Source organism: Geotrypetes seraphini, chromosome 1 (assembly GCF_902459505.1).
Source record: "Geotrypetes seraphini chromosome 1, aGeoSer1.1, whole genome shotgun sequence".
NCBI classification, from domain to species: domain Eukaryota; kingdom Metazoa; phylum Chordata; class Amphibia; order Gymnophiona; family Dermophiidae; genus Geotrypetes; species Geotrypetes seraphini.
Window position 1 is genome coordinate 118,627,789 of NC_047084.1, and position 17,950 is coordinate 118,645,738.

General features: G+C 44.1%; 1 protein-coding gene across 3 annotated transcripts in view; it reads right to left on the minus strand.

Annotated features, from left to right (window-relative positions):
- Positions 1-17,950, minus strand: part of LOC117356858 (killer cell lectin-like receptor subfamily B member 1) — a 128,933-nt gene that overhangs the window by 42,273 nt on the left and 68,710 nt on the right. For all 3 annotated transcript variants that reach the window (XR_004538724.1, XM_033936673.1, XM_033936658.1), the window contains exon 5: positions 16,847-16,944. Coding sequence is in view for 2 of the 3 variants with exons in the window: in XM_033936673.1 (XP_033792564.1) it covers positions 16,847-16,944 (98 nt within the window). In the remaining variant the exon portion in view is untranslated. The remainder of the gene's footprint in view (positions 1-16,846; positions 16,945-17,950) is intronic.

Genomic DNA, 17,950 nt, shown 5'->3' on the forward strand with positions numbered 1-17,950 from the left:
GCCCTCTGCCATCGGGTGCTGCTCCTCACTTCCCAGCCAGGCAACTTCGGGCAGCTGCCCGTACCCAACTTTCTAACTGGCAACGTGTACCTGACCCCCCTGGTCGGCAAATCCCCCTTACTTACCAAGCTTCACTGGCTCCCTGTACTTTCCAGAATTCACTTCAAATGCTCCTGTCTAGCTTTCAAGATAATTCATGGCATCCTTCCGCCACTAATCCCTCTAGCCTTCCTCGCCCAAACGCCTGCTACCACCAGATCCGCCCACAGACATAAACTATCCTTCCCCTCTCTACGTGGCATCCCCCACGCAGGCAAACTGGGAAGATCCCTCCTCTCCAAAATCACGGGCCTTTGGAACGACCTCACTATCCCGCTGCGAAACCTGGGCTCCCTCCAGCTGTTCCGGAAACAACTGAAAACCTGGCTTTTCTCTAATATATAACATCTCCTTCCTACTTCCCCCTTTTCATATGCCCTTGTAAACTCTATCTCCCCTCTTCTTGTATTTTTAAGCTTTGTAAACCGTGTCGAGCTCCGCTTGCGTGGAGATGATGCGGTATATAAACTTAAGGCTTAGTTTAGTTTAGTTTAGTATGGCAACTCCTGTTAGGATAAGTAAAAGCTTATTATTGTTGGTAGAAATTTGGCTCTTCGCCCTCATAGACATGCCAAATAAAACTGTATCATATGATAAGGCCACAGACAATTTACTTGGCCCCATATTGATTTCCAAAAATTCAAAATAAAAGGGCAATAGAACAATAAATGAAAGTGCCAACATTTATTAGACTTAGAACAATCTAATTTTTGCAAACGAACAGGGGTCCAGAATGCTCTATGCAACATGAAAAACCATGTTTGCCTCATAGATGCGGACAATGTACATCTCATCCTCCAAGACCAAATTCGTGGCCATTGAGACGCAGTAATTTGATGTTTAATCTCAATGCTCCAAATGTCTCTAAGACCAGTCTTTGGTTTTTTATTCATATATCCAGATATTCATTTATACCACTGTGCGGCCTGGTGTCCCAGAAAGTCCGCCTGAAAGCACAAGAATTCTAAACTATATTGATTAAGATTTTTCTATTCAGGGAACCCTGCCTGAATGGCCTGCTTCAGTTGCAACCATCTATAACTTTATGATTTATCAAGTCCAAATTTTTGTTGCATCTTTGAAAGATCAAGCAGTTTACCATTAGATATAACATCATCTAAAATACGTATACCTGCTATAATCCAATACTTCCAGACGACCTTAAACCCGCCAATTTGAATCTTGGAGTTCAGCCATATAGTTTGAGTTGTAGATTTTTGTATTGGAATAGGTGTTAAATTATTGACATATCTTATAGTTTTCCATGTATCTATTAATATTCTGTTTTCTTTATACACTATGGGGGTAATAATAAAAAAAAAAAACGTCTAAAAAGTGTCCTAAATGGCTACTTGGACGATCAAAAAGCCTGATCGTCCAAGTACCCATAACCAAAGCTGATTTTTAGACATATCTAAAAACAGCTTAGGCCTTTCCCCTGCCTCTAGACGCACAGAGAGAAAAGAGGAGGGAGGAAAGGGCTGGAGGTGGGCCAACTTACACCTAGGCATACAGCAAGTATAACCAAAACATTTACAGGTTGCCTAGTCGGCACTTAGACCTTTTTGACTTAGACATAATCAAACCAGGTCTTAAGTGCCGAAAAAGGGGCCGCTGAGCTGATGGCCGCTGGCGCCATCAGTTCAGCGGCCCGGCAACCTACCCACCGCAACCATCGTGACAGGAGAGATACCTCATCTCCCCTACAGCGATGCCATTACTCCTCTACCCGAACTGCCGCGACCCGCGGCAGGAGAGATGCCCTATCTCTCCTGCCGCAGGTCACGGCAGTTCCGGTAGAGGAGTGATGGCATCGCGGTAGGGGAGATGAGGCATTTCTCCTGCCGTGATCAATCACCCCCCCTCACAATTAACATCGAACCAGGAGAGAGCCCAATCAGAATAGGCCCGGGAGCCTTACGCCCCAACTGTGGGCGGGGCTTTGGGACGGCTGGGCCAATCTGACCCCATTCTGCTGTTGGCTGCCTGCCGGACAGGCAGGTTTGGCACCCGTCTGTCCGGCCAACTTGAAAAAAGATATGGGGAAGGGGGGTTGGGGGGTCATGGGGGTCGGCCGGGGGGGTCGCGGGTCGGCTGGGGGGGCGGTCGTTGGGGGGAGGGAGGGTTGCATCGAGGGCAGTAGGGCCTGGGATCCCTCCTGCCTGTAATGTAGTGCGGGGTGGGGCTAGGGGGTCGCCTGGGCCAGGAGGGCTTGGGCTCCCTCCTGGCCCGAACGAGTCGCGGGGGGGGTGGTCGCCTGGGCAAGGAGGGCTTGGGCTCCCTCCTGGCCCAAACGAGTCACGGGGGGAGGGGGGTGGTCGCCGGGGCCAGGACGGCTTGGGCTCCCTCCTGGCCCGAACGAGTGGCAGGGGGGGTGGTCGCCTCGGCCAGGAGGGCTTGGGCTCCCTCCTGGCCCGAACAAGTTGCGGGAGGGGTGATCGCCGGGACCAGGAAGGCTTGAGCTTCCTCCTGGCCCAAGCCAGTCGCGCGGGGGGGGTCGCTGAGGCCAGGAGAGCTTGGACTCTCTCCTGGCCCGATGTTAATCGGCGGGGCAAGAGGGCTTGGGTTCCCTCTTGCCCCAATATCGGCGGGGAGGCGGCGGTTGGCCGGGACAAGAGGGCTTGAGCTCCCTTTTGCCCCGATGTTGTTGGAAGGGGGGGGGGGGTCGCTGTTTGACATGGCAGGAGGGCTTGGGCACCCTCCTGCCTGGATGGTTGTGGGGGGGGGGGGGAATTCTGTAACCGGTGTTGTTTTTGACAGACACCGGTTACAGAATCCAGCTTTTAGGCGAAGGACTGGCTCCTCCTTCGCCTAAAAGCCCTTCTGTTGGACGTTTGGGGCTTAGGCGTTTTTTTGTTTCATTATGGCTAAAAAGTGTAGACGTCGTGTAGGTGTACTTGTAGACGTAGTGGAGATTGGGCGTTTAGGCAGAGGAAGGCCATAATCAAAACAAGGATGTTTGTTTTGGTTATGGACACTTTCCCTGCTTCTGCGTTGAACGTTTAAGGACTTAGGCCAAAAGGGGACTTAGACGCTTTTTTTGATTATGCCCCTCCACAGGCATTTGAATACCAAGAACATAGGAGAGCCTGAGAGGAAACAAAAGTTGCCATTCCAACTTCAACCAATCTGGGAGCTTATCCATGAGCTCTGGGAGGACCCAATACATACCCTGGCGCATAATATAGGATTGATGATACCTATAAAAATTAGAAAAATTTACTACACCCTCTGCTATTGGCTTTTGTAAAAACACTAAGGCAATTCTAGCAATTTTACCCAGCCAAATAAATTTTGTAAGAATACTGTTTAACTTTTTATAAAAAGACCCCTGAAAAAAAACTGGTATCATACCCATTTGGTAACAAACTACAGGCAAAATCATCATCTTAATAGTTTGGACTCTCCCCCACCAAGACAAATGTAAAAGATTCCATTGCTCACATAATTTTGTTACCCTCTTTAATAAAAAAATTTCATTCAATTTCATTGTTTCTTCCAGCATATTTTTTATCCAAATACCTAAATATTTTATTTCCTCCTCCTTCCAAGTAAAGGGAAATGAATCAAATAAACCTTTTGTACAGTGTACATTGAGTGGAAGAACTTCTGATTTGCTCCAGTTTATTTTATATCCTGAAAATTTCCCAAACTTCTCTATTAGTTCAAGCAAGCATGGAATGGTTGTTTCAGGATACCTCAAATGAAGCAATATATTATCTGCATAAGCAGAGACCTTGTATTCCCGATCAGTACGAGGAATACCCTGTATTCTGAATAGCTAATAACAAGGGTTCTAAAACAATATCAAAAAGTAAAGGAGACAAGGGACAACCTTGCCTAGCCCCCCTTTGCAAATTGAAACTCTCTGAAAAATTATTATTTATACATATTCTACAACAGGGGAGCTATACAATGTTTGGATCATTTGTATAAACCCTGGACCTACACCAAACCAATCCATTGCTTGATACATAAAGGCCCATTCCACCCGATCAAAGGCCTTCTCTGCATCCAAGGATACAGAAAAGGCCGGATCCTTCGTGGCTTTTGTTAAATATAACATATGAAAAGCCAACCTGGTGTATTGGAAGAATGTCTCTGAGCAACAAACCCTGTTTGGTGCATACCAATTATATAAGGGAGAGCCTTAGCCAAATGTAGGGCCAAAAGTTTTCCATCTACATTTATTAATGAAATAGACCTATAGTTTGAAACCAATGTGAAATCTTTATTTGGCTTTGGCAAAACTATAGTTAACGATTCTGCCATAGTACCTGTAATGCAACCTTTATTTAGTTGAACCTGATATAAATTTAATAGATGAGGTAATAGGGTAATTTGAAATGATTTATAAAACTCTACCGTAAAACCATCGCCACCTGGAGCGGACCCAACTCTAAGGGATTTCAATGCTGTTTGCAATTCTTTTAGTGATATAGGCTCTTCAAGACTTTCTTTTATATGTTCAGGAATTTTAGGTCCCTTTAATAATTTTAAAAACTCAAAACCATCTTTTTCTTTATCTAAATAAGGCTCAGAAGAATAAAGAGCTTTATAAAACTTTAAAAATTGTTTTAAAATCGGCTCAACTTGAGTATAAGTGTCACCTTTCTCATCTTTAATGGCAATAATTTTTGTCTTCCTTTTTTTTGCTTTAAGATAATTTGCCAATAATCTTCTCGCCTTATTTGAGTTTCCATAATACAATGCTTGTTGAGAAAATAAATCTTTCCTTAACAATTTAGAAGAAATCTCATTAAATTTACATTTAGCTTTTAAAAGAGCCTGTAACGTTGAATACTCCCATTTATCAATCAATTTTGATTCCAAAAGCTTAATTTCCTGCTCCAGACTGAAAAATTGTCTTTTGACCTGTTTCCTAAGATATGCCGAATAAGAAATAATTTGTCCTCTTATGGTTGCCTTAAAAGCATCCCACAAGGTTTCCATAGAAATTTCTTCTGTGGCATTAAGTTGGAAATAATCATTCATTTTTAATTGAAAATCATCACAAAATTTTGAATCCGCAAGCAATGTATTATCAAATCTCCACACAGGTCTACTATTATCTTGATCAGCAATTTTGAGTTCAATCCACACACCTCCATGATCAGACAAAATAATTGGATCTATGGAGGCTTGTGTTATCTGTTGTACTAACTGATTTGAAACAAAAATGTCTATTCTTGAGAAGGATTTATGAACATGTGAACAAAAAGAAAATTCCCGACCATCAAAATGAAGTATTCACCATATATCTTTTAAATCACAAGAATTTACAAAATTATCCAAACCCAATGATTTCATAATTTTACTAAGTTTTTTATCCAACAAAGGATCCATAACAGCATTAAAATCCCCAGCCACCACTAAATTAGAGGCAGCCAGTGGTAATATCAGTTGTTGTAGAGACTTTAAAAATTCATTTTGGTTCGAGTTCGGGGCATATACATTAAAGAACGCCATTGTAGTATTTCCCATACTCATTTCTACATGTACCCATCTTCCTAAAGGATCAGAAGCAACTAATTTAAATAAAGCATTACATTTCCTTTTCACTAAAATAACTACTCCAGCCTTCATCAAGGCTGGGCAGGGGCAAAAAAACAATGCTTTACCCAACCTCCCTCTAATTTTGTAGATTCTATATTAGATAAGTGAGTCTCTTGAATATAACAAATATCAGCATCCTGTTGTTTTAAAAATAATATATATTTTTTTCCTTTTAATCAGATGGTTGAAGCCATTAACATTTAGGGAAAATATTTTAAAATCCATTATATAGTTTATATATAATACTTATAAATATCTTCCCATAATTCAAATTGCAATGAATATACATTAAACAATCACTTTTCCCCATTCTAAGAACTGAAATAAACCCCCCCTTATCTCCCAACCCCTTCCCTCATATCCCCATCCCACCCTTTCCCACTCCCCAAATTAATAGTGAAAACTTGGAAACGCACATTTGATATCAGGTGAAAAAGAACTCTTCACAGGCTAAATTTAAAAAAAAAATAATTATACAGAATAATAAGCCATTAAGTTATATAGTCTAAATCATAAGTTATATATTCTTAAACTAACTTTGATACATACCCATACATACCCATTAAAAAATATTATTGATATTTGTAAACATTTAAATAATAAAAACCCTAAATGAATTCATATTATCTAATAAAATATCTTTGTGCAACTTCATAAATTAACATGTTTAAATAACAGTTATTATTAAATTATATCCATTTCCTGTAGATTATTTGTAAAATTAATATAATTAGGTGCAACTCTAAAATCAATACATTAGACAAATTATAATAAAAAGACTCCACAATTCACATCCCTTTATTCCAATATTTCATCTAAGAAAATATTTTGACAAAATGAACTATATAAACTATATATCAATTTATCCCTTCTAAAAAATTTATACTACCCCTTTTGAATTTCTCCTAAATCTGCAATATTCTTATATAAGATGACATTAAATAATGAAGTAATTAATATAATGTTTACCCTTATCTCCCTTTAAACATTATTTATATTTAATACTTATTATTTATATTTAACTATGTAATAAAATCGATTTAATATTTCTCTAATAAATCATTTAATGAATATGGACTAATGATAAATTCTAATCTAATCATCTTAAAATTTATATAACCCAACTTAAATTCCATTACTCTACTATAATCTTTATCCATACCAAAACTATCATTAATTATATTTATCCTCCACAAGAGCCATAAAAATACTTCCCCTAAGCAAATTTAATTTTAAGCTCCCGGTTTAAAAATGTAAGAACATAGTTAAAGTTTTAAATGTGATGTATCTAGATATTTTCGCTGAGAAACCCAACTTTCAGACAGGATCTATCCTATTCTTCCTTTTATCTTCTAAGGAAACAATCCAAACTTAGAATCTGGAATTACATCTTTCTTCAGCTGATATAAATGCAGTCAAATATCTGTTAAAGAAACCTTAGTATGGTGACTCCAAATCACTATCGTTATGTTAACATCAGGATCTCATAACTCTGTTTCAGAGGCATTTCCGTTTCTGGCAAATTCAAAAGCTCTCAAATATTGTCCCTGCAAAATGTATTTTATACGCCCATCTTCTTGCAGCTCCTTCCCTTTCAAAAAGAGCGTCGCTCTTGGATCACATGTTGTGGGCTCCCCAGTCGCCCCAGTCTACGCCACAAGGAGCGACTGGGGAGCCCACAACATGTGATCCAAGAGCGACGCTCACCCCCGCACACGTGGAGCAAGGTTCGACCGCAGCTGGGACTCCGGTGCTACACCCCCACCTTTTCATCCCTTCAGCAGAGTCAGGTATTGGGGCAGGGTTGCCTGCGTATGAGCCGCCGCTGTCGCCAAACTTGTAGTAATTGCCAAACACTTAAATATATTTTGCCTGATACCTTGTGGTAAATGGCCTCTAGTTACACACAGTTCAGAATGTTATTCTAAGATGTTGCCTCTTTCTTCCAGGTTAGTGGCGCGATACAATTCCAGACTTCAGTTCCAAATCTGGAATATTCCTTAGTTATTCTATACGCCATGGCAACCATCTAATTTATATAAATCTTGAGCATTTTTTATAGTGTTCTAAATAGAGTTTCATCTATTAACACTTACATCCAGGACTGTTATAACAGTTAATTCAAAAAAAGATTCCATCTTTCATTCCATTCAGCTCCTTATGTGAATATCCCAACTTTGTTTAAATAAAAACATAAAAATTAGTCAAATAATAAGTAATTACAAGTTAATGACATTAGAACCCATTTTTTTTTCTTTTCATGAAGCCATCGGTTGTTCACATGCATCCAAAAAGACCCTTAACTTTTCAGGATCTTCAAAACTCACTGTCTTTTTGGCATATGTAACCTTCATTATAGCTGGGTATAGCAAACCGTATCTTGCCCCTAGACTTCTCATTTGTGGTCGCAATTCTAGTAGTTTTTTCCTTTTTTCTGCGGTGACCTTAGCGAAATCCGGCACTATATGAATTTTTGAAGCTTGACATTTCAAGTTTCTATTTTCTTTTGCAAGCCGTATAATTTCCATGACTTGCTGATGCCTTCAAGTTTCAAGTTTAATAAGTATTTGATTACGGTAATCGCTTACTCAAATATCTAAGCGATGAACAAATCATTCAATTTACAGATAACACAAGGGTTATAAAAGACAGATGAACACTGAACAAAACATATTAAATTAACGACTAACAGAATAAACAGAAAAGGAAAACAAAGGGAAAGGCAGGGTAATGAAATACAATAATAATGATAGAAAGAAGGACGATTATGGTAAAAAAACAATAGGAGGGAAATAAAAGAAGTAGCCTTATGAAAATAAGCAAAAATAGGCTGGGACTCCTAAATATCATAAGCTTAAAAATAAGTTTAAAAATAATTGGACATGGCCCCAGTATTTTAGCTGTTTTCCTTGAAGGGATCCTGTGAGCCCTCTCAATTTCCAATGGATATTTTGTCTTGAGAGGCAGAATCTTCGGGAGAAAGTTTTCAAGGAAGGAGATTGTATCATTTTTTTCAACTCCCTCCGGGAGCCCAATTATTCTTAAATGGTTCCTTTTTCCTCTGTTAATACAATCTTCAAGCTCCCTTCAGAGAGTATCTACTTTCTCTCTATATGATTTGCATATCCGTACTTCAGATTCATTTGCAGCTGTTCTCTTTTCAATATGATCTAATTTAACTTCAATCTTCTCCATACCGTATTGTGAGGTGTAAAACTTCGTCATTCAGTTCCTGCAGCTTTTGAGCATTGTCTGAGACAATTTCTTTAATTAGTTTCAGCTCTGCAAAAATGTCTCCGTTATCTTCTTTGGGCAACAGCACTTTTGAAGGAGTTGCCGGTTCTGTCTTTGATCTTTTTGCGCTCCCCAAACTTGTGCCAGCCATCTCATTCTTCAGCTGCTTGCTCGTTGCCATTTTTTAAACTAATCTCCCGATTTTCATTAAAATAAAACTAATTTAAAAGCTTAAAACTTCTTTCAAAAGCCTGTTACTGTGGAGCTCAGTCTTCACCCGACCTACCAGCTGCGACTCCAAGCCACGCCCCCATCTTGCAGTTGTTGTATGGAGAGCAGGGCAGCGGATGGTAAAAACTGAGGCCACAAGGTTGCAGCAAGGGCATATATAGGGGGCTAGTACATGCTCAGAAGGAGGCTACAAACGCCTTCCTCCAGGAGAGCGAATCCGCTTTCAGGGCACGTTGGATGATGTCACCAAGGGTGGATGACTCATCCTGCTTGTCCATGGAGAAACCCTGGGATCCAGGGATCTTTTTGCTCAATCGAGATATCCCTGGATTTTGTAAACATCAAACAGCTTTATTGAGGTACTTACTGAATGCAACTGATGTTGGCTTCTTATTGGAAATAAACTGGTATACCTTCTCTGATTTTATGGAAAAACAAATTGAGCTATGTTTATAAGATGGAATGACCTAAAGCGATCAGACAAAAGACTGAACCTCATTGGAAAAAGATCTGGGGGGCCTTGAAAAACGACAGTTTTTGTAACTGATGAATCTTATATCTTTGAGTATGTTCTTTTTCTTGTTTTGCTTTTAGGGGATGTTTTAGTAGTCCAGTTTCCCTCTTTCATCTGAGTGATAGGATAGAACACTCCCAGTCTCCATTTAGTTTGCTTCTGTTTAGGGTGGATGGGATAAGAAAAAGTTAAAAATTGACAAATCTGGAAGTTGTATCGTTTTTCCTTTTTTATGTTCTATTAGTATTTGGCCCTTTTATACTGTACATTGTTAGGAAATTCTTCTTTACGGAGAGGGTGGTGGATGCGTGGAATGCGCTCCCGAAGGAGGTAGAGAAGAAAATGGTGATAGAGTTCAAACAAGTATGGGATGAACACAGAAGATCTTGAATCAGAAAATCTATAGTCACTTAACAACTCAATAAAGACTTTTTTTAAAACATCATACAGAAAGGAAATACAATCAGTGGATAGTAAAGTAAACATTTACACTAAGTCACGGTAACAATTCTTCCATAGCACATGCAGCATGAGAGAATTGCTACCACGGCTTTGTAAAAGGGGCCCTAAGTTACGCAAATATAAGAGAGAGGTGCTCAGCCCAACCCAGCCCAGATAGATCAAAAAAGCAATGTTACTTACCGTAACAGTTGTTATCCAGGGACAGCAGGCAGCTATTCTCACTAGTGGGTGATGTCATCCGACAGAGCCCCGATACAAACATCTTGCAAGCATGTCTTGCTTGAAGAAACTCAGAAGTTTCGAGATGCCCGCACCGCGCATGCGCCAGTGCCTTCCCGCCCGATGTACCGGGCATGTCTCCTCAGTTCAGGTAGCTAGCCTGAGAAGCCAACCCAGGGGAGGTGGGTGGGACGTGAGAATAGCTGCCTGCTGTCCCTGGATAACAACTGTTACGGTAAGTAACATTGCTTTATCCCAGGACAAGCAGGCAGGTATTCTCACTAGTGGGTGACCTCCAAGCTAACCTCAATGGGATGGTGGGAGAGTTGGCAACTTAAGAGAATAAATTTTGTAACACTGTTTGGCCAAACTGTCCATCCCGTCTGGAGAAAGTATCCAGACAATAATGAGAGGTGAATGTATGAACCGAGGACCAAGTGGCAGCCTTACAAATCTCCTCAATCGGTGTCGATCTGAGGAAGGCTACAGAGGCTGCCATTGGTCTGACCTTATGGGCTGTGACCTTACAAGGGAGGGATAATCCAGCCCGGGCATAGCAGGAAGAGATACAAGCCGCCATCCAATTAGAGATGGTACACTTCGATACAGGTCGTCCCAACTTGTTTGGATCAAAGGAGACGAAAAGTTGAGGAGCAGTTCTGTGTGGCTTGGTGCGATCTAAGTAGAAAGCCAAAGCACGTTTACAGTCCAGAGTGTGAAGAGCTGATTCTCCAGGGTGAGAATGAGGCTTTGGAAAAAATACTGGAAGTACAATAGACTGGTTGAGATGAAATTCAGAGACCACTTTAGGCAGGAATTTCGGATGAGTACGGAGGACTACCTTGTCATGATGGAATACTGTGAACGGTGGATCCGCCACTAGGGCCTGAAGCTCACTGACCCTGCGAGCAGACGTAAGGGCCACCAGAAAAACCACCTTCCAGGTAAGATACTTAAGGGGAGCCTTGTTGAGAGGTTCAAACGGAGGCTTCATGAGATGAGACAAGACAACATTGAGATCCCAAACCACAGGAGGAGGTTTGATAGGAGGATTGACATGGAAAAGTCCTTTCATAAATCTGGAAACCACAGGATGAGCAGACAAAGGTTTCCCCTGTAGAGGCTGATGGAAAGCCGCAATAGCACTCAGGTGGACTCGTATAGAGGTAGACTTGAGACCAGACTGAGACAGGTGTAGAAGATAGTCCAACACAGAGGATAGGGAGGCTCGCTGAGGCTCCTTGGAATTGGAAACACACCAGGAAGAAAATCTAGTCCACTTCTGGGAGTAGCATTGACGAGTAGCAGGCTTCCTGGAAGCCTCCAAGACATCCCTCACCGCCTGTGAAAACTGGTGAGGAGTTACGCTGAGAGGAACCAAGCTGTCAGGTGGAGAGACTGCAGGTTGGGATGAAGCAGTGAACCTTGATGTTGAGTAAGTAGTGAAGGAAACACTGGAAGAAGCACCGGCTCTCTGCTGCTCAGTTGAAGTAGAAGGGAGTACCAAGGTTGTCTGGGCCACCGAGGAGCAATCAGAATCATGGTGGCATGGTCTGATCTCAACTTGTGTCAATTCAATTTGTGGAGCTCTCAGATACCTACTCCGTTGATCATAAAAGATTTTTCAAACGGTTTTGTAGGCAAGGGTATCAATCATTGAGCTCCACCAGATCTTAATGGTATTTCAAGAACAAGTGCTAAGTAATATTCAATAATTTTTAAAGCACTTATCTTTGATAATGGCTTTTGTTCTGCCGGTAAACGCTCCGTGCCCAACGGGACCCGTTTCGCCCAGATAAAGGCTTCTTCAGGGGTCTCTCAGATTTCTGTTAACACAGGGAAAACGTTTCATTTAAAGAGAATGTTGAGTAAGTAGTGAAGGAAACACTGGAAGAAGCACCGGCTCTCTGCTGCTCAGTTGAAGTAGAAGGGAGTACCAAGGTTGTCTGGGCCACCGAGGAGCAATCAGAATCATGGTGGCATGGTCTGATCTCAACTTGACCAGAGTCTTTTGAATGAGAGGAAATGGAGGAAACGCATACAGGAAGCGATTCCCCCAATCCAGTAGAAAGGCATCTGCCTCGAGGCGATGAGGAGTGTAGATCCTGGAGCAAAACTGAGGCAGTTTGAAGTTGTGGGGGGCTGCAAAGAGGTCTATCTGAGGCGTCCCCCACTGTGCAAAGATTTGATGAAGGGGGTCGGAATGAAGCGTCCATTCGTGAGGCTGGAGAAGACGACTCAAGTTGTCTGCCAAGACGTTGTCCTTCCCCTGAATGTAGACAGCTTTGAGGAAGGCGTTGTGGTGAACAGCCCAATCCCAGACTAGAAGAGCTTCCTGGCAAAGAAGGGCCGAGCCCGTGCCCCCTTGTTTGTTGACATAATACATGGCGACCTGATTGTCTGTGCGAATAAGGACCACCATGTCGTGAAGCAGATGTTGAAAAGCTTGGAGAGCATTGAAGATGGCTCTGAGCTCCAGAAGATTGATTTGATGGAGTCGTTCCGCACTGGTCCAGAACCCTTGAGTGCGAAGACCATCCAGATGGGCCCCCCAGGCATAGTTCGAAGAATCGGTCGTGAGAACTTTCTGGTGGGGGGGAGAGTGAAACAGCAAACCTCTGGATAGATTCGAAGAGGTCATCCACCAAAGAAGCGACTGCCGTAGAGCAGGAGTGACCACAATGTGATTGGATAATGGGTCGGACACCTGAGTCCACTGAGATGCCAGGGTCCATTGAGGGATTCTGAGATGTAGCCTGGCAAAAGGCGTCACATGAACTGTCGATGCCATGTGGCCCAAGAGGACCATCATGTGTCTCGCTGAGATGGATTGGCGAGAAGAGACCGACTGGCAGAGTAGAAGGAGAGCATCCATGCGTTGAGGAGGAAGGAATGCTCGAAGCTGAATGGTATCCAGGACTGCCCCGATAAAGGGGAGAGACTGGGTGGGCTGAAGATGTGACTTGGGAAAGTTGATCTCGAAGCCCAAGCTTTGCAGGAAACGAATGGTGGTCAAGGTCGCTGAAATGACCTCTGGAGCTGACGGGGCCTTGATGAGCTAGTCGTCGAGGTATGGAAACACCTGAAGACCCATGGTTCGGAGTGCAGCAGCCACCACCACCAGACACTTCGTGAAGACTCTGGGGGACGAGGAGAGGCCGAATGGAAGCACTCGATACTGCAGATGTAGATGTCCCACCCGAAATCTGAGGAACTTGCGGGAGGCCGGATGAATAGGGATGTGAGTGTAGGCCTCCTTGAGATCCAGAGAGCATAACCAATCGTTCTGCTCGAGGAGGGGGTAGAGAGAAGCAAGGGTCAGCATACGGAACCGCTCCTTGACCAAAAACTTGTTGAGGACTCGAAGGTCCAAAATGGGACGCAGATCGCCCGTCTTCTTCGGAACGAGGAAGTACCGGGAGTAAAACCCCTGGTTTTGCTGATCTAATGGAACCGGCTCGACAGCCCGAAGCCGAAGCAGAGCCTGAGCCTCCTGAAGAAGAAGAGCGGTCTGCGTCGAGTTGGAAGGATACTCTCTTGGCGGGTGGTCCGGGGGGACCCGTTGGAAATGAAGAGAGTATCCTTCTCTTACGATGGTAAGGACCCAAAGGTCCGTGGTGATGGACTCCCATTGGTGACAAAAATGATGGAGACGACCCCCAATGGGAAAAACAGGGGAAGACAGAACGAGGTCGGTTATGCTCCCTGGAAGAGAGTCAAAAAGGCTGAGTAGCCTTGGGTGCAGCCGGCATCTGAGGCTTCTGTTGAGGCTTCTGGGGAGGCTGTCTCTTCGCAGGCTGTCTCGCAGGAGGAGTTTGCCTCGGCTGATAACGCCGCTGATAAATCAAAGGCGGCCTAGTGGGTCGAGACTGTTGAGGCTTGGGCTTAGGCCGCAGGATAGACTGGAAGGACTTCTCATGATCCGAAAGCTTCTTAGTAACAGTCTCGATAGACTCATCGAACAGGTCCGCTCCCGCACAAGGCACATTCGCAAGCCTGTCTTGGAGGTTCGGATCCATATCAATCGTACGGAGCCATGCCAGGCGACGCATGGCTACCGAACAGGCAGCAGCACGTGCCGAGAGCTCGAAGGCATCGTAGGAGGATTGCATCAGTTGGAAACGCAACTGGGAATGGGTCGCCACCACCTCTTCAAACTCGAATCGAGCCTGAGCATCGATGAAAGGGATGAACTTGCGGAGCACCGGCAAGAAAAAATCCAAATATGAGGAAAAGAAAAAATTGTAGTTGAGCACTCGAGACGCCATCATAGAGTTCTGGTAGATACGTCTACCAAACTTATCCATCGTCCTCCCTTCTCGGCCCGGTGGTACTGAGGCGTAAACCTGAGAGGGATGGGATCGTTTGAGGGAGGACTCGACCAGGAGGGACTGATGTGAAAGTTGCGCTCCCTCAAACCCTTTGTGGTGGACGATGCGGTATCGAGCCTCCAGCTTGCTGGGAACTGCAGGAATGGAATAAGGAGTTTCAAAACAGCGCATGAAAGTCTGATCAAGCAGTTTATGCAGAGGCAGCCGGAGCGACTCCGCCGGAGGATGAGGCAAGTGCATGGTGTCCAGATACTCCTTGGAATATCGAGAACCAGTGTCCAAGGTTACATCCAAGTCATCCGCCATTTGTCGGAGGAAGGAAGAAAAGGACAGTTGGTCCGCCAGCGCCGGCCGGCGAGACGGACTAGAAGAAGTGGAAGCCTCCGGGTCCAGAGAGAACTGAGAGCGGCAAGGAGAATGGGAGGTAGATGGTTCCTCATACTCCGGTCCCTCAGGCGGGGATAAATCCGATGAGGAGTATCCCATACGCTGCATCTTCTTTTGTGGAGACACCTCCGAATGACGCGAGGAGTGCCGAGATGAGTGTCGAGATCGATGTCCCTCCCGGTGTCGGGATGGAGAACGAGACCTCCTATGCATCGCACGGTCCCCCGAAGCCTCCATGGAATGGATGGGACTAGATGCAGTGGATCGTAGATGTGGCAAAGATGCAGACTCACGCGACGCCACCCAGGCCTGGTATGGAGTGCGGAAGAACTCCTCCTGCGATGCAGTATGCCCAGGACTCCGATTATCAGGGGCTGGCATAGTACTCGGATGGCGAGGAGGCGTGATGGGCTCCAAAGGTGGCATATCACTAAAGGAAGCCCGTCTCGAGGCCCCCGCCGCCCTCCTCTGATCCTCCTCGTCGAGTAGTGAAATCGAACGACGAGGGGGAGGGGGCGGTCCGCCCCCCGGGACCGGGACCGGGAGGTCACCCTGAATGGAGGCGATAAGCCGGGGTCCCATAGACTGCATAAGCTCGACAAACTGAGCTTCCAGCAGGGATCGCAGCGAAGCCGATATGGAGGGATCCGCACCGAAAGGGGGTCCTCCAGCACGGTCTTCGCGCTCCTTTGTGGCCAAGTGCTTCTGCTTACTAGCCTTAGGCACTTTGATGACCACCGGAGGGACAGTGGAAGGCGGTACCTGAGCCGAGGAGACGGGGACAGGCACCGGTGTCGAAGTCGGTGTAAACGATGCCGGCTTCACAATGCCAGATGCAGGAGTCGTAGATGCAGGTTTCGCACGGACCAGCGAAAGATCAGTAGAAGTGGAAGCAGACGGCTCCTTAGCAGTCTCCATCTTAAACATCGACTCCCAGAGCAAGCAGCGCCGTTTAAACGAGCGCGCAGTAAGTGTGGAACAAGGCCGGCACGATTTCGGTATGTGTTCTGGACCAAGACACTGAAGGCAGCGTCAATGCGGGTCCGTCAACGAAATCGCACGCTGGCACTTGCTGCACTTTTTAAAACCGGTGATTGGCCGGGACATAGGCCAAAAAATCGTCGCCGCAAGGTCGAAGGCGCTGGGCCTAAGCCACGAGGCCGGCCCGGCCGAACCGCCGGAAGAAATAATTTTAACTTTTTTTTTTTTTTTTTTTTTTAAGAAATACTAAGGTTAAAATAGAAATAAACAAATAAACAAATAACGCGGTACAAAGAAGGCAAATTTAACTGAAATTCAGTCAGCGCAGAATGAAGTGAAACTTCTCAGCTCCGCGGAAAGAAAAGAACTGAGGAGACACGCCCGGTACATCGGGCGGGAAGGCACTGGCGCATGCGCGGTGCGGGCATCTCGAAACTTCTGAGTTTCTTCAAGCAAGACATGCTTGCAAGATGTCCGTATCGGGGCTCTGTCGGATGACATCACCCACTAGTGAGAATACCTGCCTGCTTGTCCTGGGATAATGATATGCCTCCTGGAAAAGCCATGCTTTGAAGCATTTTAAAAAGATAGTTTCCCTTGAACCTCTAATGGGAAAGAATTCCATAGTGCTGGAGCCAAGAAATAGAAAACACTGTTTCTTGTGCTCTCGAGCTGAGCTGATTGAGATCTGAATAGATTAGGGAGAATATGAAAGAAAATATGAAGGGTTTTTCTCAAAAAAGGAAAAAGAGAGCTGAGTTCAGAAAATGAGAGGAAAGGGAAGCATGAGCACCACAACACATCGATTGGTTAACAAAGATTTGGTCCTTACTCATCCAGGATTGTACCATCGATCCACTTCCAGACTGAATGCTCCTTTTTCAGACCAACAAAGTATCCAGCTTCTTTGGAATTCTCACGGATAAAATTCTAAAATAAATCATAAGAAAAAAAAGAAGATCCAATTATCATAGAGCAGAGATGGTCAACTAAAATGATAAAAGGGATAGAATAATTTCCCTATGAAGAAAAAGGCTAAAAGGGTTAAGGGCTGTTCAATTTGGAAAACAGATGGCTGAGGACAGAGGTCTATAACATACTGAGTGTGATGGAATGGGTAGACATAAATCACTTATAGCAAAAATACGTTCTCTGAAGCCAGTAGGTATGCATTCTCCATGGAACCTAGTAAGGACACTGCCAAATGTGCTGTCACTTTGAATTTTTAGGCAGTGTCCATACTGCATGTGCCAGTGCCTTCCTACCCAACTTTGACTCTCAGGACTATCATTTCAGTAACAAAGTTAAGAAGCCAACTAGGGGAAGTGGACGGGTTGTGAGAATATTATGCCTGTTTTCTTCGGAGAACACCTGCTACAGGTAAGTATCTTTGCTTTCTCCAAGGACAAGCAAGCATAATATTCTCACATGTGGGACTCCCAAGCTGTCAGAATCATGACTCTGGAGAAGGATAATGAATATGTAAACATAAGACTGGTGAAACCCAAGTGAGCTGGAGGGAAAGTTGGCACCCAGGTAGAAAAAAAATCTTGTCCAAACTGACTGTCTCTTCTAGAGTTTTGTTCCAAACAGTAGAAAGAAAAATAGAAACATGATGCAGATAAAGGCCAAATGGCCCATCTAGTCTGCCCATCCACAGTAATCATTATCTCTTTCTCTCTCTAAGAGATTCCATGTGCCTATTCCACGCCTTCTTGAAATCAGACACAGTCTCTGTCTCCACCACCTCTTCTGGGAGACTGTTCCACGTATCTACCATCCTTTCTGTAAAAAAGTATTTCCTCAGATTACTCCTGAGCCTATCAACTCTTAACTTCATCCTATGCTCTCTCATTCCAGAGCTTCCTTTCACATGAAAGAGACTCGACTCATGCGCACTTACATCACTTAGATATTTAAACATCTCTATCATATC